The sequence below is a fragment of the Corvus hawaiiensis genome, chromosome 8, assembly GCF_020740725.1.
Source record: "Corvus hawaiiensis isolate bCorHaw1 chromosome 8, bCorHaw1.pri.cur, whole genome shotgun sequence".
Lineage (NCBI taxonomy): Eukaryota > Metazoa > Chordata > Aves > Passeriformes > Corvidae > Corvus > Corvus hawaiiensis.
In genome coordinates, this window is record NC_063220.1 from 33,910,798 (window position 1) to 33,931,052 (window position 20,255).

A 20,255-nucleotide genomic window follows, 5' to 3' on the forward strand; every position below is an offset into this window, starting at 1 on the left:
CCTCCTACCGAACCGAGAATGCTCAGAAATACCTCGACCCCTACACCTCGAACCTCTCCTTACTGCCTGTGGAAGCCATTAGAGGCTCCTGTTCTGCAGATATTGGTTATCACCTAATTTAATACACTAATTTAATTCACTCCTACCACTCCCAGGAAGTGCCCATATTCCCCCTTGGCTTGGAGACACAGCCAGCACCAAAGGTCCCTTCCCAGAGCACGGGCTGGTACCATAGACAATGACAGCGGCCGTGGTGCTCCGGCGTTTGGCCACGATGTTCTTGGCCATGCAGGTGTAATTAGCAGTGTCCAACAGCCGGGCCTGCTTGATGATGAGGTTGTGATCGATGGTGATCAGGAAGTTGGTGTCCTGGGTGGGATCAATGACATCCTCGTTCCTCAGCCATTCCACCTGGCAGGAAAGGAAGGGATGGGGAATGATGGGGATTACGCCATCACCAAGACCAATGATGTCTTGAGCACCTCAACCACTGACTGGACAACCTTGCCTCTGACTGGATTTATTTCTCCTCAAAAAGGGAGCCAAACCAGGCCTGACTGGGGCACGTTACTGGTGTTTTGGCCAAGGATGAGACACCGTGGCTACCTCCAACACACAGCTCCCAGGGGCTGACAGAGCTGTGGGCAAGGAAAGCTCCACCACCTTGGTAGGGAAACCCATCCATACTGATTTTCCCAGCCCTCGGCTCCCACTGGTGACCGCTCCAATCCAGACAACTCACTGGGTACCTCCTTGTTAGATCTTCCCTCTGAGGGGTTAATGGCACCTCAGGGAAGTGTGGGAGAAGTGGGCTGAGCAGGTGCTGCCCAAAATAAACCATTCTGCTGAATGACAGCTGACAGGAGATGGGATGGGACACCCCACCGTGCATTCCTTCAGGAGCTGCTCACCTCGGCCTGTGGGACCCCCTCGGGCGGACGGCACTGCAACAGCACCTCGTGCTCCAGTGGGACCTCCTTGCCCAGTGGCTCCTGATCAAAGTTCTTCCGTAGGTCTGGGAGGGGAAGGAAAAGCCAGGGGTTACCAGCCTGCAGCAGGAACAGGGCAGCCTCCAAAACTTTGGTGGGTGCCTCAGCACCAAGCACCCACGAGTCACGAAGTCCCTCTGGCATAGACAGCCAGGGCAAAACATGTCCTGGGAAGAAGGAGCTGAAGAACCATGATTTCCATGGATTTGGGGCAGCACATGGTGCTCAAGGATGATATATTTCCTCCTTCATGTGCTTGCAAGCTTATACCTCATCCTGTCTTTTCCTTTTGGGGCTAAAACTCAGTTTATCCACTGTTTCTTCATCCCTCCCAGCAGAGCCCTCAGGATGTGAGGGACACGGCAGTGTCCTGCTCCAGAGCCTTGGAAGGAGCAGGAGCGTCACTAGATGGTGCTGCAATCCTCTGCTACAACTCCCAGCCCTCTCCACGTGGCTCCCGAACCCTCTGCTCTAAAAAACACCAAGGAAGTGTTCAAGGCCGGGCTCGACAGGGTTTGGAGCAAGCTGGTGTAGAGGAAGGCGTCACTCCCTATGGCATGGGGTTGGAATGTTAAGATCCCTTCCAACCCAAAGCATTCTGGGATTCTATGATTCTCTGATCCTGTGATTTTCCCTGGTCAGACAAAACCCTTCAGCAGTGTAGCCAATCCATCAGCCCTCTCTGTTTTGGATAACACGTTGGATTATTAGCCCTCTAATAGCAAAATCTGTTTGGGGCCGGGGAAGCCTGGCTGTCCTCCTATAGCTCCACCATCTTGTTTGCTAGCTGAGCAAATTCAGGCGGGACCAGCCTGACTAACTCGCCCTTAATCAGGCTGACACCCCCAAACAGCAGCTCAGGGCAGCGACACGTGACAGCAGGGACTCAGAGGACACGGAGTCGCTGATTCAGGCAGAGCGTGCAAGGTGCCATCCGCTGGGTTATTAAGGATAATAAAACCCTGGGAAGTGCTGAGCACGCTGCTGGGCAATGTGGCATTAACCCTGGTAGTGCCACCGCCCCGGCAGGTGGGGACAGTGACACTCAGAAGCAAAGCTAGAGCTGGGGTGAGGAGAGAAAACCAGGGTCATCCAGCAAAGATGGGTCATCCCAAATTGATCAGAAAGCAGAGGAGGAGTGAGCCCTGGAGATGGGAGCAGCACGGAGCACTTACAGGCAATGCGGACGTAGGCCCTGCGGCTCTTGGTGGTGCCTGCCGAGCTCCAGGCCACGCACTGGCACCAGTAATCCTCCAGGCCAAACAGCTCCTCCACCTGCTGCCGGGACACCTCGATCTGCACCTCCCGCACCAGCAGCCCTGCAAGGGGACAGAGGCACGGCATCAGATGGGCAGGAGCATCCAGGAGCAGGGAAACTGAGGCAGCATCCAAGAGGGGTGGGGGACATGCAAAGCTGGAGGAGAGAGGGTTGGAGGCTTCTCATCTGGGGTTGGCACCTCACAAATGAGGGAGGAGGATGGTTTGGGGATGAAGTCAGGGCAATGGATCACATGGAAGTGTCTCTTTTTCCCCCCCAGTCCAGCTGAGCAGGACCAGAATCTCTTCAGTGTTTCTAAAGCCATCATCCTCCTCCACCAGCTCGCTCCCACATCTCCAACATCCCTGTCCGGACCCCTTCTCACCCACCAGCGTTTGAAGGATGCCTCCCCCAGGTTTTGTTGTGGGGAGAAACTACCCCTGTCTGTGCCACTTGAATACAAATATAACAAGACAAATAAAACCTTAAAGAAATCAGCCTGGCCATGGCAGGGGTGCAGTGACAAAGGCAACACCACCATGACCAGGACACGGTCTCCTGGACTGCAGGATGCTGAAGCATCAATGACCATCACCAAGGGCAGGAGGGACTCGGGGCTTACTTTTCCTTATTTTAAGCAATATCTGCCCGTTTGGCTTTTTTTTTTCTGTTTCTATTTTAAAAAGGCCTCAATTTCACAGTGATCGAGAGCTGCATGCTCCCCAGCCGTAATTTTGTTACAGCTCACTCCCCGTGCTGCGAGGAGCAATTACTGTCTCCCTGATACCTTCCTGCGGAAGAGCTGACAACGAAATACAATTTATTTTGTCACTATTCAAGGGAAAAAAAAATCATAACAAAAAACTCCAAAAGCAAAGGTATTTGGGCTAAGCACTTTTGGGAAACTTAGGGTTTTTAGAAGGACTCAGGATGGAGATGGGGCTCCAACTCATTTTGTCTATCTGGGAAGCTCCGGTGGGAGAAGCATCCTGGAAAGGTGGGGAGCATCCTGTAAATGCCCTGCCTCTGTCCCCCCTGAAAGCAATGACTACCCAAAACTGTAGACCAAACTCATGGCACACAGAAGTGACTTCCTAAGGGCTTCCAGGCACCCAAACAGAGCCACTCATCCTGCCTGGCCCCCCTCACTCAGCTGAATTATCCTCTCTGACTTGGCCTATTTTTGCTTTCTTCTGCATGAAATGTTTTGGATCAAGCACAATCAGAGCATTACTGAGCCAGGCTCATTCAAGACACGTCATCTTAAAAGTCCTTTCTTTTTTTTTTTTCCTTCTTCTTAAAGGTCCCTTTTTCCAAAGCATTTAACCAAGGACACTTAAAAACTAACCGTGTTAACCTGTGCCTTTGTGCCCAGCTCTCCCCCTTGCCCTTTCCGGCAGCTTTCCCAACCAACGCTGGGTGCTGCAAATGCAGATTTTTTAGCACGTTAAACCACTTTGGTTCCAGCTCCCTCTTCCTTAGGGAGGCTGCCAGGCAGAGATGACCACACCAGCAGCTTTTACATGCATGGAATCACCTGCAGGCACTGTCGGTTCATTCCCTGATAGCAGCAATGCCATCTTTGAAGCATGGATGGAAGGTGCTCTTTCCTTCCCAAATTGTCAGCACAGGTTCTGCATCAGGAGACTGGAATCTGAGAGGGAGATGCTGGACCAAAGTGAATGAGTTCCCACAGCAACACGTTGTGCAGATGGATGCCCCATCCCTGGGAGTGTTCCAGGCCAGGCTGGACGGGGCTTGGAGCAACCTCGGCTAGTGGAAGGTGTCCCTGCCCATGGCACGGGGTTGTACTATACCATCTTTAAGGTCCCTTCCAACCCAACCCATTCCATGGGTCTATGAAATATAGTGGTTCTTTCCACACTGCACATCACGAAGGCATGAAACCCCCTCCTACAGGATGCTCCAGAGAAATGAATCCTAACAGCATTTAGGCAAATTAACAAGGGGGGGATTTCCACCTAGGGCTGGACCACACTGCTCAGATGTTGCCACAAGAGCTGGGAGTCCCTGATCATGGATGGTGGAAAGCTGGGAGGGTGACAGGGCAGCTCCATCGCTCCCTCCTTGTCCTGGTTCCATGATCTTCCCCTAAGCATCCTCCACTGCCGTGTGCGGGGCACACAGACCTCTGGCTCAACCCAGTGTGGCCAGATGCTATAAATAAATTTAAAACCCCTTGGCAAGGCTGCTCCATCACTGACCAGCACTGACACTGCCCTACAGTGGTGAGGGTTTCAAATCTGGCCTCTGCAAGAGCTGGGAGGTGGAGATGCACCCTGAAAGAGAGAAACAGAGCGCCCCCTGCTCCTGTAAGCCTCCAGAGAAGCAAAGGGCCAGCCTGCCTGACCAGCCTTCCTCTAGAGGAAAAACACCCCAGGAATGGCTAAAGCAGCTTTAGGAGGAAAGACTCAAAAAGCTACAGAGGAAAGAAAGGCTTTACAGAGCAGGTTCAGGGATGCACCCGAGCAGAGACCAGCTCACGGCTAGTACACGGTGGAGAGCAAGAGATACCAGGGAAGGGTAAGGCTGTGGGAAAAATCATAGGGACAAGAGAAGATTCTGTCAAAACACTTGTGGCTCCTCCAGGCTGATGAATCCTCTCCTCTAAGCCCAGCCTGCCTTCCAAGGCCAACACCACTGCAGTTCAAAAAGCTGCCTTGGTTTAAAGCCCTCCAGATGCCATGTGCGCAGTGATTTGCAGAGGGAAGATCTTACAGGGGCAACGTGACTGTTTTCCTCCACTGCTGATCAGCCACAGGTACCAAAACTGGTGCAGAAAAGATGGGTGCCAAGCTAAAGCACACCAATTTTAGGAAATCTACTGATTACATGATATATCCAACCCCACGTCTTGATCTTATTCTTATGCCAGGATGTTCCAAGACAGGGACCTAGCAGCTCTACAGAGCCCAATCCCATGGAGTAAGACCCCCCCCTAAAACGCCTAAGCCACCTTCTCACCCCGTTCCAGGCAGCCAGAGGCTGACTTATCCTCTGAGATAGGGAAGAAAGAGCTAATTTGCCATCAACAGGCATTTCAAATCCTACCTGCAACTGCTCTCATTACCGATTAAACACTTAATCCCTCTGCGAACCTGCATAAGCTGCCAGCCTTTGCCACCCGTCCTGGCAATGACTCCTACACGTTGATTAGGCATTTTGTAGGAAAGCAGTCCCTTTTTTTATCGGATTTAAACATGCTGCCTTTAAAATCCCTTTTAAGAACCCCAAGTCCTGCACAAGGGTAAGCGCAAAATCAGGCAGAGTGACTTCCCCAAGCTTCTGGGGGGTGTGCTGACCACAGCACCATCATGGTGCTTTCACCAGTGGTCTGGAAAGTCTGCCTGGAGGTGAACCATCAACAGTGCAGATAAGGCAAGAGGGAAAAGGACCTGGAAAGAAGCGAGGGACGGGGAGGCAGAGAGATGCTGGGGTGGCTTTGCTCACCGGTGACCTCGTCCAGGCTCTCCTTGGTGATGTGGTCATTCTGGTTGACCCACTCCCCGTTGCACTTGAAGTAGATCTGTGTGGCGGGGTTGGCGCGGCACACGAGCTCCACGGGCTTGTTCTTCACGATGTAGGCATCCTGCGGCTCCAGCAGGAAGTGCGGGAGCGTCTCCGCCGGCGCCGACGGGAAGGAGTCAGGCAGCACATCGCTGTACTCCAGCCCTGCCAGGAGACCGAGAGGGTTGGGAGGTGCCCTACATCCCCATCCCCCACCCACCCAGGACTGCCCTGCACACAGTGGTGGCAACAACAGCCCTTGCTGAGGATGTGTGGAAAATCAAAAAGAGGGCTGGAGGCTCCTCAAAAGCCAGCAAAGCAAACCCCTGTAAGGTACAGAGCTGTGGGATCAATCCTGTTTTCACCTGCGTACCCCCATGCATACCCTGAGCCCAAAGCCTGGGTGATCTCACTAGAGGACACCACAAGGGGCAGAGCAAAACAAACCCAGGTCCAGGGATGGTGACAGGGACACAGAGAGGCTCCAAAGGGGCTGATGTCCCCCACCCCAAGCCTCCTCCTCACAGCCCTGAGGAATGCACGGGCATGCTCCAAGCAAAATGCTGGCAGGGCTTGTGCTGGGAATGCTGACCATATCCCCAGCAGTAATCTCAGACATCCACATCTTCACTGGACCTGCATTTGGGATCTCACCCCCTGCCAACACTTGGATTTCAGCATCACCCAACAGGTGAGCGATTGCTTTCAGCCCAGCCACCTCCAGAGAACATCACCCAAAGGTGCCATCAGGATTCACACTGTCCCAGAAACCAGGGGTCTGTGCCCTTGGGAGCTCCATCTTCCTGCTTGTTTGCTTTCAAAAGCCATCTAAATGCAAAAACAACTGGAGGTGATGTTTGCTCAGGACAGGCCAAGAAAAATCTTGGAAAGGGGTGAGCAGCTCAGTGCTCACACAGGAACATTATCCCTTAGGAGTGGGAGGCTCAGGGCGGCTCATTCCCAGCAGCAGCTTGGGAAGATGCTCTGACTGATGCTGAGCATCATCTGTAGGAGACCTGTTTCCAGCCCATTAAGATCAACCCCAAATATCACAGGAGTAATAAAAACCCCCAGATAGGTGCACAGGGATGCTGCTGCTTAACCTGTTGTTCCTGGGAATCTCACTAGCAACCAGGTCACATCACAAGGCTTTTCTTTACACTCAAAGGAGTTACGAGCTTTTCCTCCTCTCTTCCCCCAGCCAGAGCTGTGATTCTCAACTCCAGGCACTGCAGCGTGCAGGAAAACAGTAAATATCCCCAGCCCTGCGATAACATCTCCAGAACTGGCAGGGAAAAGAAAGAAGCCCACTCCCTTCATTACCCTTGGCAAGAAGCAGTGCTGCAAGGAGAGAATCAGAATCCCAAGCTGTGAGGAGGAGGAAGAGGAGGAGGAGAAAAAAATATAATCAGATGCATCAAGAAAACAAGATGACCAAGCTGCCTCCTGAGCAAAAATCAGTGAGGGGAAAAAAAAAAATGCACGAGGTCAGTCGTTTAAAATCCATTTAGGAAAACTGACTTTCCATTTCCATTTAACACACCACTAAGGGAGAGTGGTAGGACATTTGTCATAATCCATTAACTGCTCTTTTGGAAACAATGAATTAAACTCCGGGCTAATTTCTCTCCCTCTCTCTGGCTGGCTTTTCCCCACCTCTCTGCTGCTGGTTATTTCTTCCCCCATCTCATTTGCAGATCTGTAATTTTCCCAGGCCCCATGGCAGGCAGGGGGACAGGGAATGCCAAGGTATGTGACCCTCACCCTGAACAATCCCATGCTGCTCCCTGTGACCACCTCAGGCCACTGGTCCTGCTCTCCTGTCCTGCTGAGCAGCCTTTTACCTGTCACAGCAACAAATATCTCTTTTTCCCCCCCATCTTTTTTTTAAATTTACTACTCAACTTTTCATCCACTGAGTTGTTGTGTTGTTGGTTGTACATTGGTTTTTTTTAAATTTCAAAAACCGCTTCGATGTCACAGATCTAAATTCCCTGGCAAAGGGGGCTGGCAGGAGATAATTGAACTGGCAACAGAGGCAGCCAACAAAACTTAGCTCATGGGCTTGTGTGAAAACCTCCCTGATATGATGCTCCTTGCATCCCTGTGGCAAAGGCAGACCTGAGACTGGCAGCTGGGAATGGGCACAGGTAGCCTAAAGAACCAGTTTTTGGAAGGACCTTCCCTACGGAGGTAACACCCCGAAGTGCACATGACTCTGATCCAAAACCACAGGCTAGGAGGAGAGATCCTTCTCCAACAGCCAACACCAAGGATATGTTTTCTCCAACCTCATCACCACTTTGGTGATGCTAAACAAGACTTTAGGTCATCCAAGAGGATCTGGGAGCCGTGAGGGGATGAGTCATGGCCGGATGGGGATGAAAATGCCAGATTTGTGACTCACCAGGATCATCTGCAGCAGGAAGGGTGATGCTCCAGGCTGTGGTGCAAGCCCCCAGCACAGGGTTTGGGGCTGAGACACTCCTGGTGGTACCAAAAATCCCATCCAGACCCCGCTCCAAGAGGGCATCTGCCCAAATGCTGGGTCTTCAAGGTTCTTCTTCAAGTGGGCACAGTGACGAGGGTGGGGGAATAGGATAGTGTCACCAGCTAGATCCAACATCTGCTTTTGGTGGCTATAAAAAAAGCTGCTGGGTTTAAGGCTTGAACCCAAAACACCTGAACCTTTAAAGCAAGGAGCATGCTGGAAAAGTTAAAATCCTGCAAACTCACAACAGCTGAGAGATCTTTTGATTTTGGCCAGGAGAGATCTGGGGCCAAAAAAGCAGCTCTAACAAGAGACAGGGGAAAAGGATGATGGGTTTTTCACGGCAGACTCACAACTGGGGCCATGCCACAGAGCCCCAACCCCACAGATCATGGATCTGTGACTCATGGATGGAAGAAAATCAAGGGGGAGGGTGATTCTTCCATTCAGAAATTATCTGCGAAAAAGCATTTGCAGCTGGGCAGGGCGTTTTCCTCCAGCATGAAACGGTCGCTGGTGTTTAAACGCACTGGGGAAGAATTAAGGCATAGGAACAACGGGGACTTTGGATGAGAAGGGAGGAGAACCATGCTGGGCACATTTATCATAACCCATCAAGCCAGCCTTTCATCCCCATTCCCAACGCCCGGCCACCCGCTGCATGGGAAACCTCTCACTCTGCCGACACTCATTGGGGGCCCCCAAAAAATCCACACACAGTCGGTGGGGGGGAAACATGGCTGCTTGTGCAGGAACAACTGCTGCTCCTGTCTGCCCTGACTACCCAGTAACAGCTGCAAAATACGCCCCAGGAAAAGGCACCTCCCCAATGGTGCAATCCCATCACCTCCAGAGACCACTTCCCTGCCGAGGTGACACTGTGGCCCAGTGACCACAGAAGCAGCAGGCACGGAGATGCTTTTGCATGGGAAAGCAGGAAAGGAGCCCTGCACAGCCAGGATTTCCAGTCCCACAATCACACCAGCAATAAAACTACCAGCAGTGACAAACTAATAAATATTTGAGAGCGCACTCTGCTGCCTGTAATCATCTCCCTGGCAGACGTCTGCAGGGGGTTCCCATCTGCTGGCTTCCCTCCTTCCCGCTGGAGGTGGGTGCCTGCTTCCCAGCTCTCTTCTGGGGATTTTTTTGGAAGTCCCAGGCTGTCGCCATCCCACAATCTCACACTACTTGGGGCATGGTGTTACAGGGTGTCTGGAGCTCTTTGTGGGGAGGGAGAGGCAAAGAGGGAGCAGCTCCCAGCTCAACCCACGGGACCAAATCCTGAAGCCTCGAGGATGAGTGTAGAAGGAGCAACGAGAGGAAAAGGGAGGAGGGAAACAGGCACTTCTTTTCCTCTCCCCATCCCTCATTTTAATCGGCTGGGGCTGAGCTGGATTATCCACAGCATCTGCTCCCTGGGGGGTGATTTGCAGATGTTTGCTGCCAGTGTTTGCAACTTGTCAAGATCCACGACCCCACACCCACCTCAAGCCCCAAAAGGCAGCAGCATCAGAGCTGGGATCCAGCCTTAACCCCCTCCTCTATCACCCCAAACACGCGGCACCAGGGATGGCGAACCTGCGAAGCAACTCCCCATGCAGCAATGGCCGAGCAAACCTCCCCAGGAAAGCGTTAAAATCCTCTCTCCTGCAATTGTCATCCCTCCAAATATTTGGAAGATTACAGGAGCATTAGTGGCTTCCCATCACCCATGGCCACCACCATCCCTCCTCCCAGTACCAGGCAGGCAGGGATGCGATATAAGGATGTAAGGATGTAAGGATTAGGCTGGGATGCCCGGGTTTCTCCAGCTATATCTGAGTGGCGGTGGACGCTTAACCCCTTCTGTCTCCGCCTCCCCACATTCCCGCCTGCCTCATGGCAGGCGCTAGCTCCTGGGAAGGCCTGACAGGGAATAGTTAAACCTGCCAGGTGGGTTAAAATCCTCCTGTAGAAATGAAAAAATATGTAACAGCTTATCTCCAGCACCACAGGAGGAGTCATCTGCCTTCCCAATCCCCCTTCCAATCCCCCAGAAGGGATGAGAATGGCTCTGGCTCTAGAGACAGAGATGGAGGGGATGCTCCAGCCACCAGCTTGGCTCCAGGTGTCTGAAAAGCTGGAGTGGGGCTGTCCCCATCCCAAATCCCTCCTCCTATTGCCTCCAGGGAGAAGGTATTAACAGGCTCATTTAGAGATTAGTGCTGTTGCCATTTAAACTCCAGCAAATTTTGATGCTGGAGCCATGGCATGGCTCACTGCCATTCCAGAATCCCTGGCTGACTGAGGGCATCCCTGCTGCCAGCCCTGGAGGGGCACAAACGCATCCCACCACATTCCAGTCCATCCCTGAGCTCAGAGGGAACCGGCATCACCAGTCCAGGCCTTTCCTATGCCCATGGGCTTCCCATCGTAAACTGCCATTGGGACAATTCTGTGTCCAGTGGTAACACATACCCAAACCTTCCATCCTAAAGGCAGCCTAAGCATCCTTCCTCCCCCAAACATCATCCTCTCTTCCCCAAGCATCCCCTTCTCACCCCTGCTAAGCCAAATTCAGCCGCCCACACACCCGTGTGGTCCCCCAACACAAAGCCCCATCTCCTAGGAGGTAACAGCAGCATGTGGCATCTTCAGAGGCAAAGTCTCCATGAGATGGAGCAGTGCCATCCCAAGCCACAGCCCACTGCCCCTTCTCTGGGGTTACATCCCATTGGAGACACAGCAAGGAGAAAGGAGAACAACCCAAAATACAGGGTGTAAGTGAGGATGGGTTTGGGAGACTTGAAGCCACTCACATCCAACTCTCTCCCTGCTGCCTTCTCGCACAGAGCCCACAAAATCCTGTGCCTTCAAAAGCCTAGTATCGTTCAGACACAAGCTGGGAAGTGCTGATGAAACTGAGATGCAGAGAATGTAACAGGTCCCCAGGGCTGCAGCTGGCTGATGTAACCCCCGGCCTCATTAACTCAGTGTAGCTCATTAACCTCTCCCTCCCAGCATGGGAGAGCCCCAAGCTGCCAGCAGAAGCCACAAAACTGAGTGTGGAACCTTCAGGGATAGCAAGGATAACCAGTGGTACCCAGGGCCTGGGTTCATTTGGGTTCAAAGTGAAAGGGGAAATTTATAGAAGAAGTTCTTCCTTGTGACGGTGGTGAGACCCTGGAATAGGTTGCCTGGAGAAGCTGTGGCTGCCCCATCCCTGGAAGTGTCAGGCCAGGTTGGATGGGGCTTGGAGCACCCTGGTCTGATGGAAGGTGTTCCTGCCCACGGTGGGGGTTGGAAGTCCACAATCTTTAGAGGTCCCTTCCAAGTCAAACCATTCTATGATTCTACCTCAACTCCAGTCTGGAGCAAGGTTGGATTTTGAGCTCAAAAAGCGACGGGGATGACATGCTTGTAGAGTGACCACCCTTGTGCCCCCAATCTTGGTAGCTCAGCAGGGACTGGATCACTGAAACCCAGCACCCAGGGGTGTGCTGGGATGTGCAGAAGATGTTTTCCTACCTCTCTGGCCCCCCAGAAACTGAAGCCCATCCCCTCCTGCTCCCACCAGCCAGGAAAGCACCTGGAATCCATATTTGGCCTCTCCATTCTCACCACTCTTTTATTAATAACTAAACCTGGAAAGACCCACTTAACCTTTCCCCCAAGCATCTCTGCCTGACGACCTGGCTCCTTTTCTTCCACTGGCTGCCCTCTTCCAGCAGCTTCACAGTCCCTTCCTGCCAAACCTGGCATCATCCAGCTCTGAGCCAGCACAATCCCTCCATCCCATGGCCTCCAGCTCCTCCCAGAGCCCACCCAGCCCGAGAGGGAGAGACAGACAGGCATTTCCCAGCAGCTTAGAAGTCCCTCCTGTCCCTTCTGCCCGGCGACAGGCAAACTTCATAATTAGAGAGCATTCCTCCCCAGCGCGGGTAATGAGGGGGTGCACTCAGCCAGCCCTAATTACACCCCTGGAAAAAAAAAAAAAAGCAGATTCCTCCTCTCCCAGCTAAAGGAAGAGCCTGCAGCTGGCCTCCCTCACTGCGTACCTTTATTAAACCAGGACTGGATGGGGACAGGGAAAGGAATGAAGAAAGCAAAGTCTGTGCTGAGAACAGGGTGGGAAGCAGGAGCTGGGCAGCCCCACGGATGTTTCTGTATGCAACGACCGTATTGATCAAAACCCACCTCACTTATATAAATAAATATAAAAATAAATCAACCTTTTAGCTAAATCCTCAGGTCAGGTTTTTGCAAGGCAGCCTGAGAAGTAAACTAAGGCAGGGTGCCCTTGCATAGGGCATCCAACCACAGCATCCCTACACATCCCACCACAGCATCCCTGTGCATCCCATCTGCAGCATCCTAAGCATCCCACTGCAGCATCCCTGCACAACCCATCACAGGACCTCTGTGCCCCTGCCAGCCACAGCTAAGAGGATCCAACCCAAATGCCAACCATCCCCTGAGGATGAAATCCCCAGAGGAGAAACACCCAGGCTCTGGCAACACCTCCTGTCCTGGGAGCTGGAAAGAGAGAAGTTTATCTTGTTGATTATGCATTACACCAGAGTATTTATGGAGCCACTATTCTTTTGTTTTTCTTTATGATTATGATAATCAAAGGCGAAGCCTCCTGAGAAGTGTAAACAGCTGAGATCCCTTATGGTACAAATCTCTTAATTTTTCATTATATGGATTTACAACACGACACAGGCAGATTGGAGTAAATTGTTCCTTATTTCTGGTTTTAGTGGAGCCGTGAGCTGCGCGAATCCCCGTAAATACCCATGGAAAAGAGAGCGAATCAAAATAAAAAAAAAGAAAGAAAAAAAAGGAGGAGGAATTATGTCGCAAATCCCTGTTACACTCTATTGTGCTGGCTTCTTTTGTGCTGTTTTATACATTCCCTTCAGGGAAGCAGTTTTGTTGGAAAACTATCTCCAAATTTCATCTAGTGCTGGTTCTTGTTACGGGTACAGACATTTCCCTTTGTGCTATTTTCACTCCATTGTCACGGTCCTCTTGTCGAGTTTGTTCTTTATTTTTAATGGATATAATAATTATAGGAAGTTTTTATTTATTTGCTTTGGCCCATGAAAGAAAAGCGCCAGCAGCCAAGAAGGCGGTAACGCACTGTTTATTCACATGTACGGCGTGTGCTGGGTTCCTGTTGTGAAAAGAATAATCATTTCAACAAGAAAAGAGAGAAGGGAAAAGAAAGCAAGGAACAAGCAGGGACTTGTTGCCCTGGTTAATACCAAAAAGTCCAAGGAATTACTAATTATCCTTCAAACTGCAACAAACCAAGTGCAAGCTGCAAGCTCTCCTTGGAAAACACAGAGAAGGAAAAAAAAGGGTTTCCTGTTAACTGAGCACTGCAATCTGGAAAATGCTAACTCTGGGAGAAAGAAAGTTGACGGTTTTGCAGACAGAGAGCGATTTCCCCTTCACCCAAATTACATACATATTTCAAAATGTAAATTCCCCAGTGATCCCCTTGAGAGTGCAACTTTCAGGTGGCTGTTTTGCAATGGGTGGGTTTTCTCTTTTTCCCTGAACGTGAAAATCTGGAGGCGACCGCCCTGGCTTCAGGCATGAGAAGTGATTTTAAAGCAGCAGCAAGCAGGGCTGTGAAACACCCAGCGCTCCTTGGGAAAAGAGGGATGCTCTGCTGCCCACCAGGCATCCCATCTCGGAGCATCCCTCCCTGGGCACACACATCCCACAGGACCATGGGCTGGAGGTGAGCAGGTTTCGCCCTCTGAGCACCCCAATGCCAAACATCGAGGTGGGGACAACCCAGCCAGGCCCTCTAAAAGTGGCTGACAAGGTTTGGTAGTCCTGGGTGGTGGCACTTCTGTCCCAAAATCTAGAGGAGGTGGTTGTGCACATCCCACCCTAAGGAAGCCATTAGCACCCCAAGGTTGTGCACATCCCACCCCAAGGAGGCATTAGCACAAGCCCAACAGGGTAAAGCAAAAAGTTTAGGCAGCTGGCTGCAAAGAAGGGAACAGCAGGGCAAAAGGAACAGAAATCTGGGGGAGTTGTGTTTGGTTTTGGGAATTTTTTCCTCATCCTCTTTGTCTTTCTGTCACCCACTCTCTCCTCCCGCAAACCCTGGGAAGCCAAAGCTGGCTGGAAGAATGCCCCCCGCCACCTCCAGCCAACCTCTCTGCAGGCCCCTCGCCAGCTGCTGCCCTACTTTTCCCGACGCTTTTCCCACTCTTCTCCCGCAGCTCACTCGGTGGCCGGCATGGGCTGGGAGCATCACCCACTCCGGTACCCGTGGCAGCCGTGAGCCCCCACTCCTTGTGCTGGGGGCTCCCGCCGCCAGAGCTGCCTGCCAGGATCACCTCCCACCCCCCCAGACATGCCAGCTCAGCAGAGGAAGGCGCTGGGAGCAATGCTGCTGCTGAAATCATTTTAATCATGGCATTATTATTATTTAATCATTAAAAAAGCAACAAGAGAAAAGGTCCATTCCATGCCTCAAATTCCCCATTAATTCAACTGGGGGAGGAACATCACCAGAGAGGCTGATTGAAGTCCCTTTATTAAACAGTCTTTAAAGTTGCCCTTAATCTTTCAGATTTGTTGCTATGATAAAAAAAACCCCAACAAAAACAACAACAAAAAAATAACCACCACAAATGGAGGCTGGAAATGCCTTGTTTTTTATTGTCCTTTCTCTGCCCTTTTCTTCCCTTCTCATTTTACTGCAGGGACAAACAGAAGGAAAAATGGGAGGAGGGGGAGAAACAGGGATAGAAAAAGATTTAAGGAAAAAAAAAAATCCCTGCTGATGCTGAATGTCAAATATTAAGATTTTTCTCTCTCTCCCCCCTCTTTCAGCAATATCCTTATTAAAGAATAAGCCCCCAAACCATCAGTGAGACTAGCTGAGATGACAAGGCTTCCCCACTCCCTTTTCTGTGTCAGGATTTGATCCCTGAAGCCAAGAGCAGGCAGAATGGAGGGCAGGTACCTCAAGCCCATCATGGCTTCCCCATTGTGGCACATAGAGAGGTGTCCAGCCGGTGGCAAAAGGATTTTAGCAAATACCTTGATTAGTTTTATTCCTTTCCCTCTAAACCCCGCAGCCAGCTGGGCTCCCAGCACCTCACACCTGCTTTTACACAGGAAAGAAAGCTGCGATTGATAAAAGCCATGAGGTTCTGGGGTTTTTCTGGGGGGCGCCTGTTTGTAGTGCCTGCCCTCGCCTGGCATCGCTGCCTCGCCATCCAGAGCGGGAGCAAAAACTCCCTGTGCTCCCACAGAAGGAAACTCCTACAAAACACAAAGCCTTTTCCCCTCAGTCTCCCATTTCCACGGAGGTGGGGAGCCTTCAGGAGCTTCCTAGCGTTGTTTGGCACCCTCCTCCCCTCTTTGGCATTTCAATACCATGGGACCCATGTGGCCACAGGTTTCTTCCTTTCTCACCGCTGGGGATTTCCACCTTTTCTTCTCCCACACCACCGAGCTTCTCTTTCCTCCCTTTGTCCTCTGGCACACACATTCCTCCCCTGTGGACCAAAGTTAACTCCCAGGTGGCCCGAACTCCCACGAGCATCCTTCCCATCTCAGCATGGGTACCACTTGGGGCTGGAGGTGCCTGGGCTGGAAATGCCCCAATTTTGGGGGTCTGTGCCACCCTATGTAGGTGGGACTCCACTTGGAAGCACCCCTACTGATGCTGAAACCTGTGTCCAATACATCAGCAAGCCAACACTTGCTCCCACACCTTCCTCTCCCAAGGTATTGATAAAAATTGCCCTTAAAAATATACAATATTGACAAGTAAAATGAAGTTTGGGATGCTGAATCCAGAGATGTTTCAGTGACAAACACATTGAGCATCTCCAAAAGTGGAGCATGGCTCTGATGGATGCAGGACATCCCAGGCACAGCAGTGAAACGACTCCTGCAGGGCTCAGAGGCACCTCCGAGGGATGTGCAGCAAGAGAGAGGGACCAGAGGTGATACAGAAAGGTCTCAGGGAACAGGGGCAAAGGATCACGCATAGTGAACATCATGGAAAAAGCAGGAAAAAAGCCCGGTGCCCCCCAGCCTCGTCCTTTTCTCCTCCCTGTCCCCCATCGGCCGCATTTCCATAAGCGATTTGCACTAATTGCTTTAACTACGGCCATGCTGCAGGTAATCAGAGTCATTAAGCGACCTCTGCTCCGGGAGGACAGGCGGGGCTGCTGCAGCGCCACGGGCGGAGCGGGGCACAGCTCCCGCATCCCCGGCGTGCCACGGGGATGGAGCTCGGCCCCAATTTACTCCTCCCTGGAGCCCAATCAGTGAATGGCCTCTTTCCTGCCCTGCAGCGGGGAGCCTGGATGCTGCCCGATTCCTGAGCCCCAGCAGGGATGGACCCTAAGGAGTCCTCCTTGGACTGGCTGCTGGCAATACCACGGCACCGTGACTTGTCACTACGACTGCCAGCTAGCCCATGGCTGGTGGGGATTGGGTTGGGTTCAAACCAAACATGTACAAGCACTTGAAAACCCCCAAATCCTCCCCAAACATTTTCTGAATGCAGAAAAAAGGTGTTGCCCCATCCCAGTCCTGGGGCAGGGGGACAGGAGGGAAGAGCCAGCTGTCACTGACCAGGGGACACTGGACTTTAAGGCTAAGCCCCATGCCTGGATCTGCTTCCCGGCATTCCCAAAGCACCCAGGGATAGCTCTGACGAGGGGCTTAGCCTCAGAAAGCCCCCGAAGCCCTGTGCTGCACATCCCAAATTAACCCTGTCCCTGCTAAGGGAGGTGTCTTGCGTTCAGCCAGGCTGGGAGAGCTGTGGCTGTTCAGCCTGCAGAAGCAAAGGCTCCAGGGAGACCTTAGAGCCCCTTCCAGTGCCTAAAGGGGCTCCAAGAGAGCTGGAGAGGGACTTCAGACAAGGGGATGAAGTGCCAGGACACTGCCAGAGGGCAGGGTTAGGTGGGATATTGGGGAGGAATTGTTCCCTGGGAGGGTGGTGAGGCCCTGGCACAGGGTGCCCAGAGAAGCTGTGTCTGCCCCTCGATCACTGGAAGTGTCTGAGGCCAGGCTGGACAGGGCTTGGAGCAACCTGGGATAGTGGAAGGTGTCCCTGCCCACAGCATGGGGCTGGAAAATCCCTCAAAGGTCCTATCCAATACAAACCATTCCATGATTCCATGTTGTCTACCAACATGCAACACATTCAACCCCCTGCAAACACAGCTCAAACTGCAAAAAAAAAAAAAAAAAAAAAAAGCTGCTTTGAAACCCAAACACCTCTGTCCCAAGGAGATGGGACCCCCAGACCCCACCGCAGGGGTCCCTCTCACACACTTGACCTCCAGGCTGGGAGGTGTAAGGAAACATCCATGCTTCCAGGAAAATGCACTGCAGCCCCCTTCCTGCCTGTCCACAGGGAGCCATTACACTAACAGTGTGTCCATTCAGCCTGATATATAAATTACTAATGTAAATTAATGGATAATTTAAGCCCTTTAGTCCCAAATATTTAAATTATTTAACAGGCAATTAAGAGAGAAGGAGAAACAAAAGAGGAAAAGGGGTGTTAACCCCAACAGGCAGAAAAAAACTATAAATGAAGTGTGAGGAGAGCAGAAAGAGCTGAACATACACATTTTAAAGTGAAGCTGCCAGGTTCATTTTGTTTGAGCCAGGCTGGTGTTACAGTGGATGCCCCCAGATCCAGGAGGCGGAGCATCCACCAAACAACCGCACCGAGCAGGACAGATTCTGATCTACACCTTTTCCAGGCGAGGAAAACTCCATGGCTGTGTTTGTAACAGCTCTTAGTTACAGTGATTACCAGAACTTCCTGGCATGCCAAAACAATACTTTTAGATAATTTTTTTCATCCTCCTTACCCCTAAGCTGACAGCATTCCCTTTTGTAGTACCGTTCCTGACTCCTTTTTTAACCTGATTCAAGTACAAACACATTTATTTCAAGTGTGTTCAGTTTTTTTCTTTTTCAGGTGGTCTATGTGACTGTTTCACTCTGCATCCCACCCCCCCTCCCTCTCCAAACATCCTCAGCAAGGCAAAGTGGTTACAATTCCTCACAAAGGCAATCCAGCAGGATGCTGGATATCATCAGCACAATGAGCTTCCCATCCTCAGATATTCTGGAGAACTCTCCTAACAATACAGCAACAGCAAGGAACAGGTCGGGGCTGAGAAACACAGTGTTTCCTCCTCTGGCCTCCATCCCAAACTGGCCAGGGATATTCCCAGCGCTGCCCTGGGAGCTGGAAGAGGTCATAAGGAAAAATGGTCCGTCGAGAGAAGACGTCATGTGGGAAAAACAGGATTTTAACAAAAGCAGTGTGTGAGTCTGTGTGAGTCTGTGCGTGCTCGGGGATGACACCGAGGGCAAGGGGGGGATCGAGACAATAGTGAATAGACTCCAGATTATATGCTGAACTCGCAGCCCCATGGGAACAGGGTTATAAAAACCCTTTTTATTTTGTTTGTAGTCCAAACCAAACAAATACATAAAAAGCTAAATGCGGAGAAGCCAGACAGGAAGTGAGTTACATCTGGGAAACATCTGGCCCCGGCTGTGCCACAAGCCTGGCCGCCGGCACAGGTCCGGGCACCTGCTCCCACAGCTCTCAACCAGGGGAGGTCCTCAGAACCTCTGTTCCAAAAGCGCACTCTTTGGGGAAAACTGTGCTGGGGGAAAGGATGCCCCGAGCAGTGCAGGACACCCTGGCACAGAGCTCTGAGCATCCCCTGAGCATCACAGGAACCCCCAAGAAGGGCTCTGAGCGTTAAGGATGCCCTCAACAGTGCAAGACATCCTGATCCAGGGCTCTGAATATTGCAAGACACCCTCTGAGCATCACAGGACACTCCCAAAAAGGGCTCTGAGCAGCAAAGGATGTCCCAAGCAATGCAAAACATTCTGGGTACAGAGCTCTGAGCACCTCAGAACACCCCCCGAGCACTGCAAGATGCCCTGAGCATTACAAGAGACCCTGGCACGGGGCTCTGAGCACGTCAGGACACACCCTGAGCATTGCAGAACATTCCTTGAATAGGGATGAGCCCTGAGCACTGCAGAACACCCCCAGAAGGGCTCTGAGCATTAAATATGCCCTGAGCAGTGCAGGATACACTGGTCCAGGACTCTGAGCACCACAGGCCACCCCTGAGAAATGTTCTGAGCAATAAAGGATGCCCTGAGAATTTCAGGACACTCTGGTCCAGGGCTCTGAGCATCACAGGATGAAGGCAGGCTGGCCAGCTGACACCAGGGCACTCTTTCCCAGCCCTAAGAGATGCCCCACATCCTTCTCCACAGGAGAGAGGAGGTCCTGACAAGCAGTCAGAGCGGCTGGAGGTATTTTCTTCCTTCTGGTTCTCATCTCCTGCTCTTATTTCTCCAAAAGCCCTGTGAAAGAGTCTCCCAGCACTGCCCCATGCACAGACCTGGGAAGCCTGGGGAGGTTGCAGGGCCTGATGCTTGGGAAGGCTCCAGCCCAGCTGCGAGGGAGGAGAGCTGGCTTGGCAGGATCACCGTCCAGCTCTCCTCACCGGGGAATTCCCCTATGGCTGCCAGCCCAAGCTGCCAGCCCACATCTTCCCTCTCCACCTGCCCACAGCCAACGGGGTGCTCTGGGGGCAAGAAAAGGGGGATGTGGGAGATTCCACAGAGCTCTTACACAGCAGAGGAAGGTGTAATGAAAAGAGTAGTGACACTCAGGAGTGGTCTGGATCACAGCAGGAATCACTTCTGTCTCCCCCGTGCAACTCCAGCTGCATTCCCAGCCAGGAAATGCAACAGCCACATTCAAACACGTGGAGCAACTCCACTGATCCTTCTCTGCTGCACTGGCTGCACCAAACTCCTGGAAAACCAGCTTCCCTCAGCTCCTTGGACAGGCTGGGATCCCCCCAGTTCACCAGATAACCCCAAAGCACCCTCAGTTCTCCCCAAAACCTCTCCTCAGCATTTCCTCTGCCACTTGCTCTGGCAGAGCCCAGGATTA

At 51.9% G+C, this 20,255-nt stretch overlaps 1 protein-coding gene across 2 annotated transcripts in view; it reads right to left on the bottom strand.

Moving 5' to 3' along the window:
• UNC5B (unc-5 netrin receptor B) overlaps nt 1-20,255 on the bottom strand; it is a 52,278-nt gene that overhangs the window by 9,682 nt on the left and 22,341 nt on the right. For both annotated transcript variants that reach the window (XM_048311329.1, XM_048311328.1), the window contains exons 2-5: nt 5,719-5,940; nt 2,165-2,308; nt 912-1,015; nt 231-411 (exon numbers count right to left, since the gene is read on the bottom strand). In XM_048311329.1, coding sequence (XP_048167286.1) covers nt 231-411; nt 912-1,015; nt 2,165-2,308; nt 5,719-5,940 — 651 coding nt within the window. The remainder of the gene's footprint in view (nt 1-230; nt 412-911; nt 1,016-2,164; nt 2,309-5,718; nt 5,941-20,255) is intronic.